Here is a 22,960-nt window from a genome sequence, read left to right as displayed (position 1 = left end):
AATTCACCCTGCTCTGCACCTCAGCTGGAGGGTGACCATGCTCTCATTTCACCCTGAGAAGCCACAGACACTGCTGAGAGCAGAGGGATCCACCACACACCACTCAGTGTCTCAGGGTCTCAGCATCCCAATTCTAGTCCAGGAGACACTTGGCTCAGTGTCCCCTGGAAGGCAGCACAGACTGGATGGATACCTCAAGGACACAGCCAAGGCATGACCATGGCAGCTCCTGCAGTCAGCTCATTCCCAGCCTTACAGCCTGCACTGCCCAGAGCTTCCCAGGCTGGAGGACAGCTGGGACACCTCATTGCTGTGGCTCCACCTGCACAGAAGATCTCACAGTGTCTGTGCCTGACTCTGCAGCTGAAGCTTCCATGCCCACAGAGCCATCAGCAACACAAAGAGCATCTGAGACAGGCAAGGAGAGGGACAGACAGACATTCAGGAAGGGCCTCAGTTGAGGAGTATAGGCACTTGGTGAGGTTCCCAGTAAAGCTCTGTGTGATGGTTTAAGAGGCCCAGCCCCTGCTCTAAAGGCACTGCTGAGTTTTCCTCCTCACCAGCCAGGCCAGAGACAGGGGAAGCAAAGATTCAGGAGAGCAGAGCCTGGGTCAGGAACCCCTGGCCTGAACATAGTCATGAAAAGTCATGAAAATGTTCTTGAATTGATCTGGAGCTGAGAGCTGCCCTGAGCCACACAGCAGAAGGACCCTGCCCTGCCCTGCCTTGCCCTGTCAAGGGTGGCTCCTTCCAAACACAGCTTCTCCCCAAAGCAGCATGAAGAGTTCCCTGGGCTGCTTGAGAGCTGAGCCCAACAGGCAGCAGAGTCCCTGCCCCAGCACCAAGCCCCAGCTTTAGGAGATGACTCCAGGAACTGCAGCTGCACTGCCCTGCAACCATAGACTCACCCTGTCAGCAACTGCAGTGACTTCTCCTCCAGTGAGTTCTCAGCATCCTCCCAGTTCTGGCCATCTTGAAGCTCTTTTTGCTTTCCTCACCCCTGCTGTGCTGTGCAGAGGAACTGCTCCTGGACAGAGCTCCATCATGCCAAGGAGCCTGGCTCAGCTCAGCAGCAGCAGGCCGCCCAAAGCATTTAAAGGAGCCCTCTGCTGGCTTTGGTGCCAAGTCCATGAACCTCAGAGACTGAGAAGCTGAAGTCAGATTCAAACTCTGAAGGTTCTTCTACTCTTAATGGGTCCCAGTGAAGCATACTGGGAAAGGGTCCCCAGGGTCTGGTTAGTACAGAAGGAGACAGTGGATCCAAGGGAAGCATCACTGGAGGCACTGAAGCATCTCCAGGCCCTGGTGAGGGCAGAGAACTGAGGCAGTGCTGACAGGTCAGGACAAGCAGCTCAAGGTGGCTCTGGTGCTGAGGAAACCTGGAGGGGTTTCATTGATGCAAAGGGCCAAGCCCTGACCCCCAGCCCCTGGCAAGGCAGATCCTGTCCCTCACCTGTGGCTCAGGGCTCTACTGGGGACAGTGGGGAGTGAGGCTGAGCAGTGACCAGGGTGGGACCCTGACAGGTTTTGCTATGGTTTGCTGATGAAAAGTAATGAACTGTACCTTTAAAAGTACTTTTTATCAGATGCTTTGTGCAATAAAAACCTCTCCAATTAGCTGCAGAAACCTTGGCAATAATTAGAGGTTCAGCAGTATTTAATGAGCCCCATGGAGTATTTGGGACTGATTACATCATCCTTAGGTACTGCCAGGAGACTCTGCCAAGGTACTGCCAAGAAGCCTCTCAACAAGTCCAAGGCAGAAGCAAACTCCAAAGTACCTTGAAGCACTGATTGGCCTCACTGAGGCTTGTTACTGCCAAAGGCTCCCCAGGGACTCGTTAGAGCAGCTTGTTAGAGGCCAGGATTACAGGGAGACAAAGGCAAAGTGCAGGGGAGAAAAACTTGCCTTTGGTCTAGGAAGCAGAAAGGCCAAGCCCTGACCACTGCCCTTGGAATAGAAGAACCTCAAAGCCTCAAAGCAAAGTTTCTCCTCACAGGCTTTGGTGGCAGAGGCAACTGCCAGAGCCAAGGGGACAAAGCCCTTGGTCCTGTTGGGCCTCTCAGCCTTGCCAGAGCCCTTGGCCATGAGATACTCCCCCACCATTACCCAATAGAAAGCATCTCCCATGGGAGCAAAAAGGGAAGAAAGAGGAAGAGAAGGACTTTGAGATGGATTTATAGGGTGCAGTATATTATGGGTATGAAATAGGCTGTTTCCTGTGTCCTCCTTATTGGATTGGACCCTCTGGACACAGGAGGTGTAGCCTATGTGGTACTAATAGAAGACACCCAGCTTGAACTGCCACAGAAGGTGAAGGGAAAAGCCTGAACACAGCTGGTGACCAAACCAATGACTTGTGACAAAAGCAAGAGATTCCAAAGCAGGCAGTGAAAGGTGAGGAGAACTTCTCCTGGCTAGCTGATGGAAGGGAAAACTCAAGGTTCTCCAAATAAACAACAGGAAGAAGTGACTCAGAGAACTGGAAAAATTCAACACCTAAGGCTGTGAAGTGTTGGTGGCCAAGAAAAAGGATGACACCAAGATGTGCTCAAGCAGCAGCCAGCAGCAGAGGCCACTTGTTTAATACACATCATGGCTTATGTATTTTTCTTTCTGTGTCCATGTGCCCTTTGTACTTAAGTGATTGGTTTAGGCTTGGTGTCCAGGCACCTCTCTCCCCCTTTTGGTAGCCTGGGGAGTTCTCTCTGTTTCTTCCTCTGTTGTTCACAGATCTTCTTTCCTGGAGTTGTTTACATTCCTGATTCAAGGGCAGAGCTCTTTTTTGTTCAAGGTTAAAGCTGCCCATGGCCACCTGCTTTACCTACAATTCCTCCTTTTAGCCCAAGGGCTCATTATCCTCTGCAGGGCCCTTTGCAGACATGAGAATGAACAGGGCACTGCCAACACCAGGATTAATCCAATCAGCAATATTCACAGCCCAGTTTGTAATACTCTTCTGTCTATGTTTAGAATAATCACTTCAGTGTGTACAGCACAGACCATCACATTCTGTCCAGCCCTGACCGGGAGCTGAGAACAAAGAACCAACAGCAGCTCGATTTTGCAGCCTGGCAGGGCTGACACTCTCCACATCAGTGGCTAATTCAAGCAATAGTTTTGATGTTTCCTTGTCTTGTTTTGCAACCCAAGATGCCAGTTCCCTTAGCTGAGCTGGTGCTTTGCTGTAGCAATTTGAAGCAAGATTATCCTGGCTGCTATATGTTCAGCTTTATTCTTCAAACCTCCCTGATCATCTCATTCAGCTGTTAGGCTAAGCCTGCATGGCTTTAAGGCAAAGGGAGTGTGATTAAAGATCATAGTACTAGATCAGCTCCAGATGTATGCTGCAGGTACACACAGCTTTCTGCTTGTAAGGTCCCTGAAATATCTAATTCTTGAGGCTTTAATGAGGCAGAGAGCAAATTATCATCCCACATGTCCTGATGCTCAAATCACCTTACTGGTGTGTTACAATTTGACAGGCATTAAAATTCCAGGTTTGATTTCATGCATGCAGCAGTGCTGCCCAAATGTTTGGCTATCCCATGGAGTTAGTTGGTGTGGGCTGAGGGCTTTGTTTCCATTGATCATGCTCTGGACTAGGCCAAACACAACAAGCAGAGACCTGCTGGACCCTGGCACCTGTGGAAACACAAGCATACCCATGGCCCCAGGTCACAAGATCCCAGGGGCCTTCCCTGTCAGGGGTCTGTAAATTGCAGACCCATACTGGGGCCTTTTTTGCCAAAGGATTGCTCACAGACTGCAATGACAAGAAATGAGTTACTGTGACAGGGTTCATACCACTCTGAGAGATGGTTAAATAATTCAGGGTATAGACAGCTTTCCACAGCCTGCTGTGTGGTGTCTCCCCCAGCATTCCCCCTTTCTGTTTTTCAAGCATAGTTTTAAGAGTGTGATGGGCAGGTTCAGTTATGGCCTGGCCTGTGGGGCAGTGGGGTATGCTGGGAACATGAGGAACCCCCCACTGGTGTACAAACACTTGTGGTCTAGAGGTGATATAGCCAGGGTCGACATCAGCTCTGATTGGCTGTGAAATGCCCAGGGCAGAAAAAGCTTTTCTCCAGTGCATAATTCCATCTCAGGCTTTTTCACCACCATGTGGGGTAGCCCATATCCCAGCAGAGAATGTGTCAACTGAGCCATGGACATATTTCAAAGGCCCAGACTTGGGCATGTGAGTAACATCAGATTGCCATAGCTGTAGGCTCTGTAATCCCCTGGGATTGACACCAGCTGGCTGGGTCGAGGAGAAATGTTGGCAATCTGCACAAGAGGCCACAATATCTCTTGCTGAAGACAACAATATGCCAAACAGCCCCTGCAGTGTGTGAGCCCCTTGGTGGAAAAAGGCATGGGATTGAGCTGCTTGCTGCCACATGTCAGGTATAGGCACAGCCCAGGCAGGTACCATCAGGGCATCAGCTGTGGTGTTTCCCTCAGACACGAATCCTGACAGCCCTGTGTGGCTATGAACATGCAGCACATAGAATGGTTCTGTTTGACTCTGCAGCACAAGCCATAGGGCTTTTAGCAAATGAAACAAAGATTTGTTGTTAACCTCCTTCAGCAGTGCTCTGTCCAACCGCTGTACAAGGTTACAAACACACTGCGAGTCAGTGACAATGGTTATGGGCTTGTTGGACCACTTAGTAAAGATCATTACCACAGCTTTTAACTCCAGGAGCTGAGGTGAACCATCCTGATAGGCGAGGAGCTCCTGCCACTTCCTCTTTTCTTGCCAGGCAGTGATTGCCTTCCCTGTTTCCCCTGAACCATCAGTAAAGATTGTCTTTCCTGGTACTGGTGTCAGAGAGAACCAAGTCGGTTCCACTCGTTGCAGATCTCCATGTAGCTGCAAAAATCGATGTGCCTAGCATGCAGCAGAACCTTCCCTGGGTAATCTAGCAGGGCCATTTGCAACTCAGGGCTGTGTGCCATACACCAGTCCAGATATTCTGAAGTTAAAGGCAATGTCAGAGTGGCAGGGTCTGGTCCTAAGAGTTGAACACACCATTGCCTGGCTTTGCACACAGCCCGAGCAACCAGCTCCATTTGAGTGCTCACTGTTTGCTTTGGGGGAAATGGTAAAAATGCCCATTCCAGAAAATGCAAAGTATGTGGCCAGTGTTCATTCCATTGTGCTATGAGAGCTAGAGGGTGACCTTGGGAGATAAGCACATACATGCTGACAGGTGCTGCTTCTGCTACCCAAAGGGCTTGTTCCCATGGCAATGGCGAGCTCCACTTGCTTCAGTGCAGGTTGTGCTTTTGCAGTCAAGCATTGAGGAGATAAAAGGTCAGGGTCTCCCTTCAGTAAGTCAAATAAGGGAGCTAGCAGGGTTGTGCTAAGACCTAGCAAGGGTCTTACCTAGTTTATGGCTCCCCGTAATTTCTGCAAATCATGAAGGGTGGTCACAGATTGCCGAATTTGTATCATTTGTGGCTGCATTGCTTGATCTAAGAGCTTGCCTTTGGCTCAGAGAGGGCTAAGGGCCTCTCGTGTGCTCTGTTGCCAGGCTGTAGCCTCTTCTGAGATTCAGTTCTCTTGGAGCTTTTCCCATTTCTGTCTTGGTCCAGGTGTGAGGCCTGTATGTAGTTGCTGCCTGTTGGTGCAGGCTCTTCTGCTGCAACTCTGGCAGCATTTGGCTCTTGTTGCTGTCTGGGTGAGAACAAGGCAAGTTGTCTAACTTTTTGGCTGGTTTAAATACTGTCCCAAGACAACTCATTCCCTTTGGTAACACACAACTCTGATAACTGCACCTATAGTATGGGGCATAGCCAAGCATGGCCAGGGGCACACACAGTTCACAGCTGTCTGGGCTAGGGCGTATTTTGGGGTTTGACCCTTCAGGACCCCCTCCAAACACCTAATATTCCTTGAAACCCCGCAAACAAAACCCTCTAATATACTCCTGAGACTGTCCCCAGCAAGACACTCTCAAGACTCTCCTGAGAACCTCACTTTGACCTCCCTGAACTGGGCACACAGCTCCAGCCCCATTCCTAGGGAACAAATATCTTAAATAAAAGCAAACAGACAAGATTTGGCGAGTTTGGGATTTTTATTTATATAACTGAGCAATAGACAGAGGGTTTTTCACCCCAAGGAGACACAAAGAAAGGGGGAAGAACCAGACAAACCCTGGCAAAGCTCAGCCCAGCTCCAATGGCAGCTCTGGCTGTGTCAACTCAGCACTGCAATTGTTCTCATCAGCACTAATTGGTGTTCAGGAGGGGAGGAGGTGTTTGTTACTGCTGGAGCCCCCAGCCTCTGAGAAATGCAGAATAAAAAGAGATGATTTTTGTGCTGGAAAAGCCCTCTAAGGGATCACGATTACCCCAGCAGACCCTGGGTGGATCTATTTGTACCTCCCCGCTCTCTGGGCTCGTCACTGGTGTGGCTGAGGCGATGCTTGGTTAGACAGGAGATGATGCTGAAGCTCTTGCCACAGTCGTCACAGGTGAAAGCTTTCTCACCAGTGTGCACACGACGGTGCCTGGAGAGGTGTCCCTCCTGAGTGAAACGCTTGCCGCAGTCGGCTCAGCTGTAGGGTTTGTCACCACTGTGGATGAGTTGATGCTGGATGTATATGGTGCTCGTGGTGAAGCTCTTGCCGCACTCAGCACAGGGGAACAGATTCTCTCCAGTGTGGATGCGGCGGTGGATGGTGAGGTAGGAGCGGTGTTTGAAGCTCTTACCACAGTCCCTACAGTTAAATAACTTTTCACTGGTGTGGGTGAGGTGGTGCAGGCTTAGACCATAGCTCTGGCTGAACCTCTTGCCACAGCTGTCACAGCTGAAGGGCTTCTCTCCAGTGTGAGTGAGGCAATGCCACCTGAGACTACTGCGCTGCATGAAGCTCTGGCCACAAGCAGCACAAGTGAAAGGCTTTTCTCCAGTGTGGGTGCGGAAGTGCTGGATGAGGTAGGAACTTTTCCTGCATCTCTTCCCACAGTCCCCAAAGACAAAGGGCCGAGTGCCAGGGTGGGGGCAGTGGTGCTTAACTATCTCTGAGCCACGTGGGAACCTCTGCCCACACTCAGGGCACTGATTGAGCCAAGTGGGTGGACCAGAGGGACCTGCTCTGGCTTCATCCTCCTCTGTACATTCCTTCACCTCATCCTGGTCACCTTCATCCTCATTGTTATCCTCCTCATCATACTCATCCTCCTCATAGTCATAGTTATGCTCAGCATCATCATCCTCCATCTTCTCCTCTTCTTCCTTTTCCTTCTTCTCTTCCTTGGGGCTGCACTTTGGCTTCTCCAACTTGTTCTCTGGATGATGCTTCTCATCCCAGCTCTTGCCTGGGTCCTTCTGTGAGGCCATACTGTGGCAGGAAGGGGTCACAGCTGTGCTATAGGGAAGATGGAAGCACCTGAGCCCAGGACCTCAGACCCTAAGATCCTGCCTGGGTCATGACAATCCCTGATTCCCAACACCCAGCTGGAGGAAAGAATGCAGAGGGGACCTGAAACATTCAGTTTTGGCCATGTTATGGGATGAGACATCTAATAGCTGTGCTGAGACCCCAGGTTCCTGTGATCAGTGCCCTGGGGCTTACAAGTGGTCTTATCCCACTCTCCTCGGGCCTGGTGGCATTGGCAGGGTGGTTCCTGGCCCAGGCCCTGTCCTTTGACCACTTCCGGCACAATGGAGGCAGCAGCACTGACCAAGGAACATGAAACCACCACAACCCTCTCCCACCACCCTCCATATCCCAACCCTAACATCATCTCCTGCCACACAACTGACCCCCCCCCCAGCCTGGGGAGTTCCCAGACTCCCACAACACTTCATGTGCCTCAGAGGCCCCAGAGAGGTGAAATGTGGTGGGCAGGAGTGGATGGAAGAGACTGAGAGTTGCCCTGGGAGCTAGGGCCCTGCTGTTGCCCCACTCTGGGTTCCTTACCTGCTGGCCTGCTCCAAGGGGCAGATCTGCAAACTCTGCTTTTCCCCAGCACACAGGGACAGCCACTGCAAGAGAGAAGCAAAGGGCTCAGAGGAGAGCACTGACCTGCAAGGGATGGCTCAGCACTGCCCAGGACCAGGCAGCACAGCTCAGCCTTGCTGGGGGCAGCTCCCAAGCCCAGCAGCACAGCCACAGCACACAGCCAGGGCTGATCAAGATGGGAGGCCTCAACAAGTGCAGACTCAGCTCCTTGCCCAGCACACAGCCCCCAACACACAGCTGCAGGCCAGCACCACAACACAGCTGACTCCACACAGCCACTCACAGTCCTTCCCTGTAGCTTCCTCCCACTGCCTGCCCAGGGTTCTGCTGCCTGCAGCTGCATTTACCAGCACATCTTGCTCTGGCCCCAGCTCTCCTCCCTGGCTCTGCCCCACCACACCAACTCTGTGCTCAGCTCTGCCCTGCACACACCTCTCTGCTGCCCACTCCCCAAAAGAAGGACTAGGAGCCCTGAGTGCCTGCTTGGGCTGTGCTGGATGTCAGGAGGGCTCAGGGGACTGTCCTGAGCCAGGCACGGTGTGGTAGGTTGAGAGAGGGCTTAGCTCTCCCTCCTCCACAGAGTAAGAAACCACAGCTAACTCAGTCGAAGAGCAAAAGCTATATATTTACAAGCATATATGGAAAGCAGGTTATATATAACACAATATATACAGGTATTTACAATATATATATATAGAAATACACAGCAAAGACAAATAACACAACAAAAATCCCTCCCTCAGGGAGGGATCCCCTCTTTGGAACCCCCTCTCTCCCCCCTTTACCTCCCTTTTTCCCCAAAAAAGGGGTTAGAGAGAGAGAAAGGCAAGTTACTAAGGAAAAGAGTTGTTAGCAAGCTTCAAAAGCCCATGCAGGATTAGTGTTTGCTTATCTGAAGGCCAAGTCCAGCAGTTCGCAGAAGAAGCAGGCAGGGAGAACAGGCTGAAACACCAAACTCCCCCAACTCCCAAACCGAACTGAACTGAGGAAAAAATTTTCCAACCGCTTCACAATCTAAAGCTGAATTTTTGTTTATCAACCAATGAAATTCGTTTAGAATATCAGAATGTTTTGGTTCTAGTACCAAAAACATTAGCCAGTGTGTTCCAGCAGTGTTTGTTCTTAAAGGCACAGCCTCAAACGACCACACACGGTTTGGGGCTTTGAGCTTCTGGGGTCAGCTGCTGCCAGCACCATTGGAGGCAGGAGCCAGGCAGAGCCTCACAGCTGCTGAACTAAGCCCTCCCACCCCCTGCAACCTTCACCCTCCATCTCTCCACCCATTGCTCCATCTCCACTCACTTGTTGCCCTCTCAGAGTCCCCAGGGTCTGACCAAGTCTCCAGGGCTGATCTGCACAACCAGTAGGGCCCAACAGCAGCCCCTGGATGAGAGCATTGAGGAGAATCCCTGTGGTGGGTGGAAGGCACTGGGATGTCTTACACCAGAGAGCAGAGACCTCCAGAAGGGACAGCAGAGTCCAGAGGGACACCACAAAGTGTCATCTATCTCACTTCATTCCCACAAGGCCTGCACCCACTCTCTACAAAGAAACAGCACAGGCTTTCCAACCTCCTTTGCCCTTCCTCTCTGCTCCCAGCAACATCTTCTGGGATCTCTCTCTGCAGAGAAGCTTTGAGGCCTTGGCAGTGCTGCCAACTGCGGCCTGGAGCAGCCTGGCTCACCTGGGAGCTGCCTACCAGAAGCTGTAACTGCAGCTCTTGGGCATGGGGGAGGAGAGGCAGAGAGGCATGGGGGAGGGGGAAGGCATTTGGGGCCTGAGGCTCTGGCCTGGTTTGGTGGAGCTCTGCAGGCAGCTTTGGCCTAGGCAGGTTGCTTGGGTCCCGTGGCCCAGGCGCACTATGGATTGTTGTGGGTTTGATGCTTTGCACTGCAGGATGCAGCTCTGAACAGCACAGCCATGGGAACTGCCCAATTCCATCCAACCCTCTGGGCACAGCTTGGCAGCAACTCCTTTCACAAGGCTCAAAGAGAGCCTCTCTGCCTCCTGAAACCTAAAGCAATCCCCTGCAGAACAAGCTGGAGGAGCTCAAGGGGACAAGCTGCAGAGGGGGCCCAGGGCAACCTCCTGAGCTTCACCAAGAGCAAGGGCAGGGTCCTGCCCCTGGCCTGGCACAATCCTCACAAGCAGCACAGGCTGGGGGAGGAGGGGATAGGAAGCAGCCCTGCACAAAAGGACTGGGGGGGGCTGCTGGACAAGAAGCTGCACAGGAACAGACAGGGGGAGCCTGCAGCCCAGAAGGCCAAGGGCAGCCTGGGCTGCACCAAGAGCAGCAGGGCCAGAGATGGACAGAGGCCATCCTGGCACTTGGCTCTGCTCTGCTGAGGCTTCACCTGCAGCACGGCAGCCAGCTCTGGAGCCCTCAGCACAGGAAGGACAGGGACCTGATGGAGAGGGCCCACAGGAGGGACACAAAAATGAGCAGGGGCTTGCAGCAGCTCTGCTACCAGGACAGGCTGAGGGAGCTGGGGGTGTTCAGCCTGCAGAGGAGAAGAGAAGGCTCTGGGGAGACCTAAGAGTGACCTTCTGGTACCTGAAGGGGGCTACAAGAAGGCTGCAGAGGGACTCTTTGCAAAGCCTGCAGGGACAGCACCACAGGCAATGGCTTCAAACCAGAGCAGAGCAGATTGAGATTGGAGGGGAGGAACAAGTTCTGCACCAGGAGGCTGCTGGAACACTGCAACAGGTTGCCCAGGGAGGGGCTTGAGGTCCCAGCCCTGCAGAGGTTCAAGGTCAGGCTGGACAGGGCTCTGGGCAACCTGAGCTAGTGCAGGATGTCCCTGCTGACTGCAGAGGGGCTTGGACTGCATCACCTTTGCAGCTCCCTGCCAACCCAAACCACTCCAGGATTCGAGGAGTCTAAGGGCAGCCTCCAGGGAGAGCAGGAAAAAGATGAGGCAGAGGAGGTCAAGGAAGAGGACAAGGAGGAGGAGAACCAAAATCCCTTCCCAACTCCTCCAAACCTCTGCCAAAGCCCTGGAGAGCTCTTCCAGCTCTGCAGAGTTCATTCTGCAGAGAGCTGAGGGAGTTTCTAGGCTCAGGGATGTGTTGCACACTCTGCACCAATGCTCCAGAAGCTTTCCAAGTGCTCTCCAAACCAGCAGCACAGCTCTGCTGGCACACAATGCCAGGCTGCAGGGGACCCCAAGGCTCAGCTGCTCCAACCTTGCCAGCTGACACCGGACCCTGCCAAGCTGAGCCTTCCAACTCTGCCCTGCAGGGGAATCCACCACTGCCCTGGGGAGATGATTCCAAGGGCTGACTGGGAGGGTGTGGCCCTTTGACGCTGTGCCTTTAAGAAAGGGGCACACTGGCTAAATGTAAAATATTTTGGTATTCTAAACGTATTTCATTGGTAGAATTGTGGGAGGTGAGATTGTTAGACCCAGGGTAGCTGGGACTTTCTCTCATTCTTCCTTCCTTCGCTGTCCCTCAGCTGGATCTGCTTCTGGGATTCTGGCCAACTAAGATAAGATACTGACTCCCTGTGCCAGGCCTTTCTTCCTTTCCTGCCCTGTTAACCATCCACATCTCTTTTCTACCTCTATTGGGGGAGAAGGGAGGTAGGGGGGTGAAGGGGGCACAGGGGGAAGCCCCCTGTGTGTGGGGTCTGGTTTCTGGTTGAGTTCATTTGCTGTATATTCCTGTATATATTGTAAAATACCTGTATTTGTTGTGTTACATAGAATCTGTTTCCATGTAAAATATAATCTCATTTCTCTGACTGGGTTTAGCTGTGGTCTCTTTCTCAGTGGGGGAGGGAAAGCAGAGCCTTTCCTTTCAAACCACCACACACTTTTTTTTTTATTGGCGCCCAACGTGGGGCCGGGTAATTAAGTAATTAAGTTGATTTATTGCTTGTCTCAGCCGGAGAAACAAAATGAAGGTGCTCTGGGTTTTAGAACGTTCATTCTTCTAGGTCTGTGGCATGTTGGTCTAGTGGTACTGCATCAGATTGATGTTAGACCAGATAGGTAAATATTTAGTGCGTAAAATCTATTTGTGGTTTATGCATAGGATCCAGCTGTTGTATAAACACTGTTTGTTTTTTTTTCGGCTCACTAATTACGGCAACAGAACGTCTTCCACTTTGCCAATCGAGATAAGGGAGTTTCACGCTTCAGGAGGTCAAAGAGTAACTTTAAGTGCTGGCTGGGATCTTAAGGTGATTTATTTGATGGGTGTAATCCTGCTGTTGCTGATAATTAATGTCTATCTGCTGTGGGCTCTACATAGAGAGAAAAAGGTTTCTCGACCATGTTTTATGATTAAACAAAAATCCAGGAAGCATAGGCGTCTCTCTAAATCTGCCCCAGAGCCCTCGAGTGACGAGGAAGGGGGAGAATCTGCGTCAGTTAGGAAAATAGCAAAACCTATTGGAAAGGCTGCCCTGAATGCTCTGCTCCCTGACTTTGGCAAGCAGCCAGGGGCAGCTCCCATTCCCAAGATGGTGACCGGTAATGAGGCAAGGTCATTTCCGTCCGCCATGACAGGACCGGAAGGGGCCCCCACGGCGGCTGGTTTAGATCAGGACCTGTCAGCTTCTATTAAAGTGGCTGTAAATTCAAACACAGCTCCAGTTAAACAAGTGGCAGTCTTAAAGACCAGAGGTGGAAAGGCCAAAGCTGATCCAGGAGCTAATGGAGGAAAAGAGCAGGAGACTGATCCTGGTGAGGGAACCTCTGCTAGGAAAGGGCCTGCTGGAGATGAAGAGAAGGTTCACCTTAGAGATATAGCTGCGTTACTGAGATCACCGCAAGACAGAGATGCAGCTAGGGCAGCAGCTAGTGCTGGTGCCTCCCAGCTTAAAGACATCCTCAGGAGAGTGACAGCAGGATTATGGGGACAGAAACTTGAGGAAGAAGGAGCAGAGGAGGAGATGGATGACATTTTAGAATGCTCCTCCCCTAGGGAGGAGCTTAGAAATGTCCATAAAGATTACCTCAGAGCAGATAAGGAACCCATCCTATCTTGGCTTGCTAGGTGATATGATACAGGTGCTCCAGCTCTAATGGTCAGAGACAAGTCAGCAGCTCAGCTAGGAACTCTCTCGAAGGATAATGGAATAGATAGACATCTAGGCAAGGCTCTCGGTAAGGTTAATCTGTGGATACGCCTTTAAATGGCGGTTCTCATGAGATACCCTTCCCGAGATGACCTTCGATGGAATCCTAAGCCCTGGACTACCATAGATGAGGGAATTAAGCGTCTGAGAGAGTTTGCCATTAGAGAGATACTCTATGGTGACCATGATACTCTGAATCCTGACGACATTCCTGTGGCAGCTGGTCTTGCTAAAAAGCTCATCAAACTTGCTCCTTCCAATTATGCAAACATTTTGGCAAGTAGAATTGTGGCAAGAAATTATGGTGGAGATCCTCCTATGGTTGGCCAATTCACTGATCAACTAAGACAATTGGATGATAGCATGACACGTGTTTCTTTGGTTTCAGCCATTGAAACTCTGTCTGGAAAAATTAGAGAATTGCATGAAAGAGTTCAAAGATTCCATATCCCAATTGGCAGAAAGAGATAATTCCAATTCTTCCTCCAGGTGGGTGCAGGTTTCAGCTGTGAGGAATAGACGTCCTCCAAGGAGGTCATTCCAAAACAGACCAAACCAAAACAGACCACCAAGGCAGTCACGTAGGACTATTTGGATAACTCTACGTGATCAGTTTGGTGAGAACATGAACAGATGGGATGGTCAACCAACTCCTAATCTTTTCAGGAGACTGAGGGAACTGCAAAGTGGCAGAACCCAGGGTAGCAATACCAGAAGGGTAGCTGTTACTTCCACAGTTCCCCAGGACAACTCTAGTAGCTGCAACAGTGGCTCCAGTTCTAACACTGCACAGTGTGGTCATTATACCTGTGGACATGTTCCCCATAATTAGGGGTGCCCTGCCTCCCGCCAGGGGGAGGAGAGGGGTAATAGAGATAACAGAATCTATTGGGATGTGTACATCCAGTGGCCTGGCACTTCACACTTTCGGAAGTACACGGCCTTGGTTGACACAGGAGCTCAGTGCACCATAATGCCATCAAATTATCAGGGATCAGAGTCTATAACTATTCTGGGAGTCACTGGTGGATCTCAAGAGTTAAGTAAGGTGGAGGTTAATATATGTCTAACTGGTAAACAGTGGAGGAAGCATACAGTTGTGACCAGACCTGATGCACCTTGTATTTGGGAATTGATTTTCTGAGAGAAGGGCGTTTCAAGGACCCTAAAGGTTACAAATGGGCTTTTGGAGTAGCTTCTGTAGAAATTGATGGACAAAAGCTGAAGCTGTCTGCTAGGCCTGAACTCTCTGATGAATCTGCAGTTGTGGGACAACACAAGATTCAGGACATTAAATTGCCGGTTGCTTCTCGGACTGTGCATCACAGACAATACAGAACCAACCGTGACTCTTTGTTGCCCATTCAGAATCTGATTCATCAGCTGGAGAGTCAGAAAGTCATCAGCAAAACTCATTCACCTTTCAACAGTCCAGTGTGGCCTGTGCGAAAGCCGAATGGAGACTGGCGTCTGACAGTGGACTACCGAGCCCTGAATGAAGTAACACCACCTATGAGTGCAGCAGTACCAGACATGATGGAACTCCAGTATGAGCTGGAATCCAAAGAGGCCAAATGGTATGCTACCATAGACATTGCTAATGCCTTCTTCTCTATTCCCATAGCAGAGGAATGCAGGCCTCAGTTTGCTTTCACCTGGAGAGGAATCCAGTACACTTTCAACAGACTGCCAATGGGCTGGATCCACAGCTCCAGCATCTGTCATGCAGTGATGCATGATGCTCTGGAGGAAGGTGGTACTCCAGAACACATCCAGTTCATCGATGGTATCATCGTCTGGGGTAAAACTGCTGAGGAAGTCTTCGAGAAAGGTAACAAAATCATGGACATTCTTCTGAATGCAGGTTTTGCCATCAAGAGAGACAAAGTGAAGGTTCCTACCACAGAGATCCAGTTTCTGGGAGTGCAGTGGCAGGATGGACGCAGACACATTCCAGTGGATGTGGTAAATAGAGTCTCTACCATGGCAAATCCCAGGAAAAAACGAGAAACTCTAAGTTTCTTGGGGATAGTGGGATTTTGGAGACTACACATTCCTGGATACAGCCAGATTGTGAAACCTCTGTATGATGTGACTCGAAAGAGGAACAGTTTCCACTGGGGACCTGAACAACAAGCAGCCTTTGACCAGATAAAGCAAGAAGTGGTACAAGCAGTGGGTCTGGGACCTGTCCGAGATGGTCCAGACATCAAGAACATTTTGTACACGGCTGCAGGTGACAATGGTCCAACCTGGTGCTTGTGGCAAAAAGCTCCAGGTGAGACACATGGACAACCTCTTGGTTTCTGGAGTCGAGGTTACAGAGGTTCAGAGGCTAATTACACTCCAACAGAGAAAGAGATTCTAGCTGCCTATGAAGGAGTGAAAGCAGCTTCTGAAGTGATTGGAACTGAATCACAACTTCTCTTAGCTCCCAGATTGCCAGTTTTGAATTGGATGTTCAAAGGCAAGGGTTCCACACCACATCATGCCACAGATTCCACCTGGTCCAAGTGGATGGCTCTGATAACACAGAGAGCTCGAATGGGAAATCTTGAAAGACCTGGTCTGGTGGAGGTGATCTCAAGTTGGCCTGAAGATGCCAACTGTACAAAACCTCCAGGGGAGAGAGTAACTCGTGCTGAGGAAGCTCCTCCTTACAATGACCTTTCAGATGATGAGAAGAAATATGCTTTGGTCACAGACGGTTCCTGTCGTCTCGTCGGGAACAAGCGAAGGTGGAAGTCTGCAGTGTGGAGTCCAACACGCCGAGTTGCAGAGGCGAAGGATGGAGAAGGAGAATCCAGTCAGTTTGCAGAGGTAAAAGCTGTCCAGCTAGCTCTCGACGTAGCTGAACGTGAGAGATGGCCAAAGCTTTATTTCTACACCGACTCATGGATGGTAGCCAATGCTCTATGGGGTTGGCTAAAGAACTGGAAGAAGAATGGTTGGCAGAGGAAAGGAAAACCCATCTGGGCAGCCGACCTGTGGCAAGACATTGCTGATCGAATCGAGAGAATTCCAGTGAGAGTGAGACACATTGATGCACACATTCCTAAGAGCAAAGCTACTGAGGAACAGCAACACAACCATCAGGCAGATTTAGCTGCAAGAGTTTCTCAAGTAGACAAGGACTCTGAACTTGATCTCGACTGGAAACACCGAGGTGAGATATTCTTAGCTCAGTGGGCTCACGATTCATCAGGACATCAAGGCAGAGATGCAGCATACCAGTGGGCTCGTGACAGATCCATAGACATTTCCATGGATGCTATCACACAAGTCATCCATGACTGTGACATTTGTGTTGCTATTAAGCAGGCAAAGCGAATTAAGCCCTTGTGGTATGGTGACAGATGGTCCAAGTACAGGTATGGTGAAGCTTGGCAGATTGACTACATCACTCTACCACATTCTCGTTCTGGTAAGCAATACGTGCTTACTATGGTAGAGGCGAACACTGGATGGCTGGAAACTTATGCAGTTCCACATGCAACTGCACGCAACACCATTCTGGGTCTGGAGAGACAGATCCCATGGAGACACGGCAGTCCAGAGAGGATTGAGTCAGACAATGGAACTCATTTCAAGAACAACCTTGTAAAGAGCTGGGCAAAAGAGCACGGTATTGAGTGGATTTTCCACATTCCTTACTATGCACCGGCTGCAGGGAAGATTGAACGCTACAACGGTTTGTTGAAGACCACTCTCAAAGCCATGGGAGGTGGATCTTTGAAAAACTGGGAGAAACATTTAGCACAAGCAACCTGGCTGGTGAATAGTAGAGGTTCAGTGAACCGAGCTGGACCGGCACATTCAGATCTGCTACGGAAAGTAGAAGGTGATAGAGTTCCTGTTGTTAGAGAAAAGAACCTGTTAGGTAAAGCTGTTTGGGTATTTTCACCCTCAGGAGAGGCTAAACCTGTCCGAGGGGTGGTTTCAGCAGAAGGTCTGGGTCACACTTATTGGGTAATGCAGGAGAATGGTCAAATTCAGTGTATTCCACAAAGAAATGTAACTTTAGCTGAAAGAGTTTAATTTCAGACTGTTGTACAGCTACAACGCGCCCAAAGGAAGAATCCCTGAGGAATCTACGGTGCACGAACCCTGAGAACCCTGAGAGCCCTGAGTCAACTGAGAGTCCCTGTGTTCCTGTTTCCCTTTTCTTCACTTCGTCTGCAGAGAGACAAGCTGGTTTCCATTTTCCTATTTCCTGACTTTTTTGGACTTCTGAATCATCTACATCTGAGTATAGCCGGAATGGACTATGAACTTTACTCACGAACTGTAAATATTGTTTCTGATTGGATGGACAGTACGAACGACCAATGAAATTGTTTAGAAGGGGTGGACTGTGGCTGTTTGACACTGTGCCTTTAAGAAAGGGGCACACTGGCTAAATGTTTGTAAAATATTTTGGTATTCTAAACGAATTTCATTGGTAGGATTGTGGGAGGAGAGATTGGACCCAGGGGAGCTGGGAACTTTCAGTCTTCCTTCCTTCGCTGTCCCTTTTGGCTGGATCTGCTTCTGGGCTTCTTGCCAAGAGATAAGAACTAACTCACTCCCTGTAACATGCCTGTCCGCTTCTTCCCCTGTCCTGCTAACCATCCTTGTCTCTTCTTCTACCTCTTTGGGGGAGAAGGGAGGTAGGGGGTGAAGGGGGGCACAGGGGGAAGCCCCCTCTGTGAGGGGTCTGGTTTCTGGTTGAGTTCATTTGCTGTATATTCCTGTATATATTGTAAAATACCTGTGTTTGTTGTGTTACATAGAATCTGTTTCCTTGTAAAATATAATCCCATTTCTCCGACTGGGTTTAGCCGTGGTCTCTTTCTCAGTGGGGGAGGGAAAGCAGAGCCTTTCCTTTCAAACCACCACACTAAGGAACCGTTTCTGCAGTTTGTAGAGAGGATTTCTCTGCTATTGAGAAACAAGTTGATGATGAGAATCTCAGGCAAATTTTGTGTCGTCAATTAGCGAAAGACAATGCAAATACTGACTGCCAAAAAATTATTGAAGCATTGCCAGGTGAACCCTCTGTAGCTGATATGGTAACAGCCTGTTCGAAGGTCGGCAGCACTGATATTAAGATGACTGCACTTGCAGCTGCCTTAAAATCAGGAGGCCCAGTAAGGTGTTTCAGCTGTGGGAAAGAGGGGCATGTGAAAGCTAATTGTAAGCAAGTGAAAGCACAGCTGGGAGTTGACTTGAAAAATTCTTCTTGTGCTCGTTGTGGTAAACCTGGTCATTATGCCAAGCACTGCAAATCTAAATGTCATGCAAGTGGTCAGCCTTTGCAGGGAAACGGGAAAAAGAACACAAAAGGGCGCGTGATGACACAAATACCCCCCAATATCAGCAACCCATTTCCAACCAGGGCGTATCTAGCCCAGCAGGTCCAACCTTGTGCGACAAATTATCAGCCAGCACAAGGGGGTCAGCAGGGATGGATGTATCCACAGCCGATGTAATAACTATTTCAGACACAAAGACACACAAGGTGCCTTTAGATGCCTGGGGGCCAATTGGTAACGGGCTCAGTGCTTTATTAATAGGATGATCTAGTGGCACCCTTCAAGGAATAGATGTACATGTAGTGGTAATTGATGCTGATTATGTTGGGCAAATATGTGCTTTAATATCTACTGCATTTAATAACTTGGGGACGAGGGTATGCTTGTGTCTCAACAGATTCTGGACCATGCTGAGTTCCAGCAAGATGGGTTCGACCAGTGTTTTCATCACCCTCTGGACACTGACTGTTGCAAGAGTTATGCAGATTCCAAAGCTACCACAGAAGAATGTGTGGGTCATACTTGCTAACATCCTAAAACAAGATATGCTGTGCCTCTCAGTAACAACACCTATGACTCCTTTCAGCACCTGCATGGTGGGTGTTCCGGTGAACAGATGGAAGGACATTGCCGAGAAGACTGAACCTTTGAGTTCAAAAGGAATATTTTGTGTGTGTGTTTCTTAGTGTATTTTAACTCTTGCCTGGTGTGGGTTCTGTTCAACATGCTCCTCTGTAAAATAGGGGTGTGATAGAATTTTTGCTATTAGTTCAGGGTCATGATTGTAAAGGATTTGAAGGATCGTTTAAAGGATGGGGATTTTCTGGCTGGTTTATTTTGATTGTTAAGACTGAGTTATTGTGATTGTGACTGTAATGTTACTGATGTTGCCCTGTTTGATTAATCTGTTGCAAAGGGCCCTGCAGCAGATGATCAAAGCGACATTTGTAACAGAAAAACAAAAAGGGGGAATTGTGGGGGACTGTGATGTATCTGTGAACCCTTGGAAGAGCTTTGGTGAGAAAACATCTCTGTGCTCCCATGAGAATCTGGAAACTCCCTGGACAGAATGAGTGGGAAGGAGAAACTGCAAGATAAGATGTGAGGCCACCTGGACTAGCTTAACAAGTAACTATGACAATGCTATCGCTGACCCATGAGAATCTTGAGAAAAGTTCATTAACCAATTGCAGGCAGCCACACTAACGATACACACGATATATGAGTTGTGTGCTGGAATAAATCAGTGGCTTTTTTTGCCTTCTAGATGCTCTGCTTGTGTTTGATTCTTGTCGCGCAGACCGTCACCTTATCCATACCCCGACCCCTATACAGCGACAATAGGATGATGCAGTTTGTGTTGGATATGGCCCAGCCTGTACTGGGAGGACTTAAATCACAGAATCACAGAATATTATGGATTGGAAAGGACCTCCAGAGATCATCCAGTCCAATCCCACTTCCAGAGCAGGATCACCTAGGGCAGGTCACACAGGAACACATCCAGGCAGGTTTGAAATCCTCCAGAGAAGGAGACTCCACAACCTCACTGGCAACCTGCTCCAGGGCTCCAGCACCCTCACAGCACACAAGAGTCTTTTCATGGTGAGGTGAAACTTGCTGTGTTCCATCTTGTACCCATTGCTCCTTGTCCTGTCACTGGGCACCACTGCCAAGAGCCTGGCACCTTCCTCTGACAGCCCCCTCTGATATTGATAGCCATTGATCAGATCCCCTCTCAGGCTTCTCCTCTGCAGACTATATAGCCCCAGGGCTCTTACTCTTTCTTCACAGCAGAGATGTTCAAGTCCCTTCCTCATCCTCATAGCCTCTGTTGGACTCTCTCCAGGAGATCTCTGTCTCTCTTGACCGGGGGAGCCCCAGACTGCAGGGATCCAGTTTGGACAGGAAGGGCCCAGTCTGTACTGGGACAGGATTAAGGTTTCAGAACGCACTGAGACAAGGCCCAGTGTTACTGGGAGGGGCCATGGGGTCATCTTTCACTGAGAGGTGTCAAAGACTTTTCTAGGAGGCACCAAGGGCTGCTGTTAGTACTGGAAGTGGGCCCAGTCAGTACTGGGTTGGAACCAGAGTACACAGTTAACATGTGGAGGGTTGCAGTAGGTACTGGGAAGGCACCAGGGAATCCACTTTGTACTGGAATGGGACCCAAAGTGTACTGGGATGGAGCAAGATGATCCAGATTGTGTTGGGATGAGGCCATGTCTGCTCTGGCAGGGGACCAGGGGTTCAGCTTGTTTTGGAACAAGGCCCAGTCTGTACTGGGACTACTCAAAGAGGTTTGTAACTGGAGGGGGCCCCAGTCTGAACTGGGATGGCATCAGGGGATCATTTGGCAGGGATGGGTCCTGGTCTGTGCTGGGATGGAATCAGGGTTTCAGGAGATGCACTTTGTACTGGGATGAGACTCAGAGTGTGCTGGGAGATGGCAATGGGATCCCATTTGTACCAGGATCAGGCCACAGCTGCCCTGGGATCAAGATATCCACTTTGTGCTGTGCTGGGTGCATCTGGGACTGGGAAGGGGTCCAAGGGATGCACTTTGTAATGGTACAGGAAACTGTATGGGAGATGGCAAAGTGATGCAGTTTGTGCTGGGATAAGACCACATCTGAGCTGGGAGGTGTTCAGGAGATGCAGTTTGTACTGAGATGTGACCAGGTCTGTACTGGGAAGGGTTAAAATGATCTCAAATTGTGCTGTGCAGGGCCCAGAATGTCCTAGAATGTGGTCAGGGAATGCAGCTTGTACAGGGATAGAATACAGTCTGTACTGGGAGTGCATAAAGGGATGCAGTGTATATTGAGACAAGGCCCAATGTGTACCTGGAGGGATGAAAGGGATCCTGTTTGGACTGGGACAGAGTCCAAGCTGTGCTGGGAGGGCATGAGGGTGTGCAGTTTGTACTGGGATGGATGCAGATGGTACTGGAAGGGAGCCAGGGGATACATTCTATGCTGGGATGGGACCCAGGCTGCAGTGCTAGAGGACAGTAGGATCCAGTTTGTACTGGGATGAGGCCACATCTGTACTGGGAGGAGTTAAAGGAACCATGCTTGGACTGAGTCTATACTGGAATAGGGTCAGAGTATGCAGAGTAGGTGCAGTCTGTAATGGGAGGGGGCTGGCATATGAAGGCATGGGAAGACCTCCTGTGCTGCTGGCAGTGCTGCTCTGGAGCACAGCTCTGTCCCCGAAGCTGCCCTGGCCTGTCCCTGCTTGCAGTCCCAGAGCTGCCACAGTCTTCCTGAGCTCCCTGGCACTGCTGCTGTGCTGGGACTCTGCCCCTCCACCCTTGCACACAGGCACTGCCCTGCAGCTCCACAAAAGCCTTGGAGGAAGGAACTCAGAGAAACAACTCCCTGCAGGGCTCTTTATTGTGTTGAACACACAGGGAGCACAGCTCCTCATGTCTGCAGCCTCTGGGTCACACCAGACAGAACAACACTGAACCAGAAATGGTCTGAAGAAAGACATTTGTGTGGCAACAACATTCTCCCAAGGGGAACAGCACCAGCAGCAGCCAGAAGTCGAGCAGCCAGGCTGGGCCTGCACTGAGTGACATCAGAACTGCTCTGCAGGAGAAGACAAAGAGTTTATTGCTTCTGAAAGCATCCAGGGATCAGATGGCTCAGGGCAGCCTTGAGCTCCTGGTTCCTCAGGCTGTAGATGAGAGGGTTCACTGCTGGAGGCACCACTGAGTACAGAACTGACACCACCAGGTCCAGGGATGGGGAGGAGACGGAGGAGGGCTTCAGGTAGGCAAACATGCCAGTGCTGAGCAACAGGGAGACCACAGCCAGGTGAGGGAGGCAGGTGGCAAAGGCTTTGTGGTGTCCCTGATAAGAGGGGATCCTCAGCACTGCCCTGAAGATCTGCACATAGGACACCACAAGGAACACAAAACAGACAGATATTAAGGAGACAGCAATGACAGTTACCCAAACTTCCCTTAGGTAGGATGTGGAGCAGGAGAGCTTGAGGATCTGGGGGACTTCACAGAAGTACTGTTCCACAGCATTGCCCTGGCAGAGGGGCAGGGAAAATGTATTGGCTGTGTACAGCACAGCATCAAGAAGCCCACAGGCCCAGGCAGCTGCTGCCAGGTGGAGACAAACTCTGCTGCCCAGGAGGGTCTCATAGTGCAGGGGTCTGCAGATGGCAACGTAGCGATCGTAGGACATGGTGGTGAGGAGAAAATACTCTGCTGAAATGAAAAAGGGAAAGAAAAAGACCTGAGCAGCACATCCTGTGTAAGAGATGTCCCTGGTGTTCCTCAGGGAATTTGCCATGGATTTGGGCACAGTGGTGGAGATGGCACCCAGGTCAAGGAGGGCGAGGTTGAGGAGGAAGAAGTACATGGGGGTGTGGAGGTGGTGGTCCCAGGCTATGGTGGTGATGATGAGGCCATTGCCCAGCAGGGCAGCCAGGTAGATGGCCAGGAAGAGGCAGAAGTGCAGGAGCTGCAGCTGCCTTGTGCCTGGGAATGGCAGGAGGAGGAAGTGGGTGATGGAGCTGCTGTTGGACATTTGTGCCCTTTGTGCACAGTGCAGTAGCCAAAAGGCAAAGGCAGTCA

At 50.3% G+C, this 22,960-nt stretch overlaps 2 protein-coding genes across 2 annotated transcripts; both read right to left on the bottom strand.

The window, feature by feature from the left end:
* Positions 1-6,362: 6,362 nt before the first annotated feature.
* On the bottom strand, positions 6,363-7,238 carry LOC128899714 (gastrula zinc finger protein XlCGF7.1-like). The gene is given in 1 exon segment (XM_054179396.1): positions 6,363-7,238. A coding segment is annotated over 1 exon segment (876 nt).
* Positions 7,239-7,937: 699 nt separating this feature from the next.
* On the bottom strand, positions 7,938-22,913 carry LOC128899713 (olfactory receptor 14A16-like). Its single transcript, XM_054179394.1, has 2 exons — positions 22,023-22,913; positions 7,938-8,006 (listed from the first exon to the last, which is right to left on the bottom strand). Exons 1-2 carry the CDS (start codon positions 22,911-22,913, stop codon positions 7,938-7,940), a joined length of 960 nt encoding a protein of 319 aa, XP_054035369.1.
* Between the last annotated feature and the right edge of the window lie 47 nt (positions 22,914-22,960).

This window comes from Dryobates pubescens, unplaced genomic scaffold, assembly GCF_014839835.1.
Source record: "Dryobates pubescens isolate bDryPub1 unplaced genomic scaffold, bDryPub1.pri scaffold_34A_arrow_ctg1, whole genome shotgun sequence".
NCBI classification, from domain to species: Eukaryota; Metazoa; Chordata; class Aves; order Piciformes; family Picidae; genus Dryobates; species Dryobates pubescens.
The sequence above is the reverse complement of the archived record's forward strand: the minus strand, read 5'-3'. Positions and strand labels throughout refer to the sequence as shown.

Excerpts from the sequence above, each read along its gene's own strand:
- LOC128899713 (XM_054179394.1), bottom strand. The coding sequence starts at position 22,913 with ATGTCCAACAGCAGCTCCATCACCCACTTCCTCCTCCTGCCATTCCCA. Across the intron at positions 8,007-22,022 it reads GGAACCAGGAGCTCAAGGCT|TGGCTGTCCCTGTGTGCTGG; the intron begins GCCCTGAGCCAT and ends TCTCTCTTGCAG.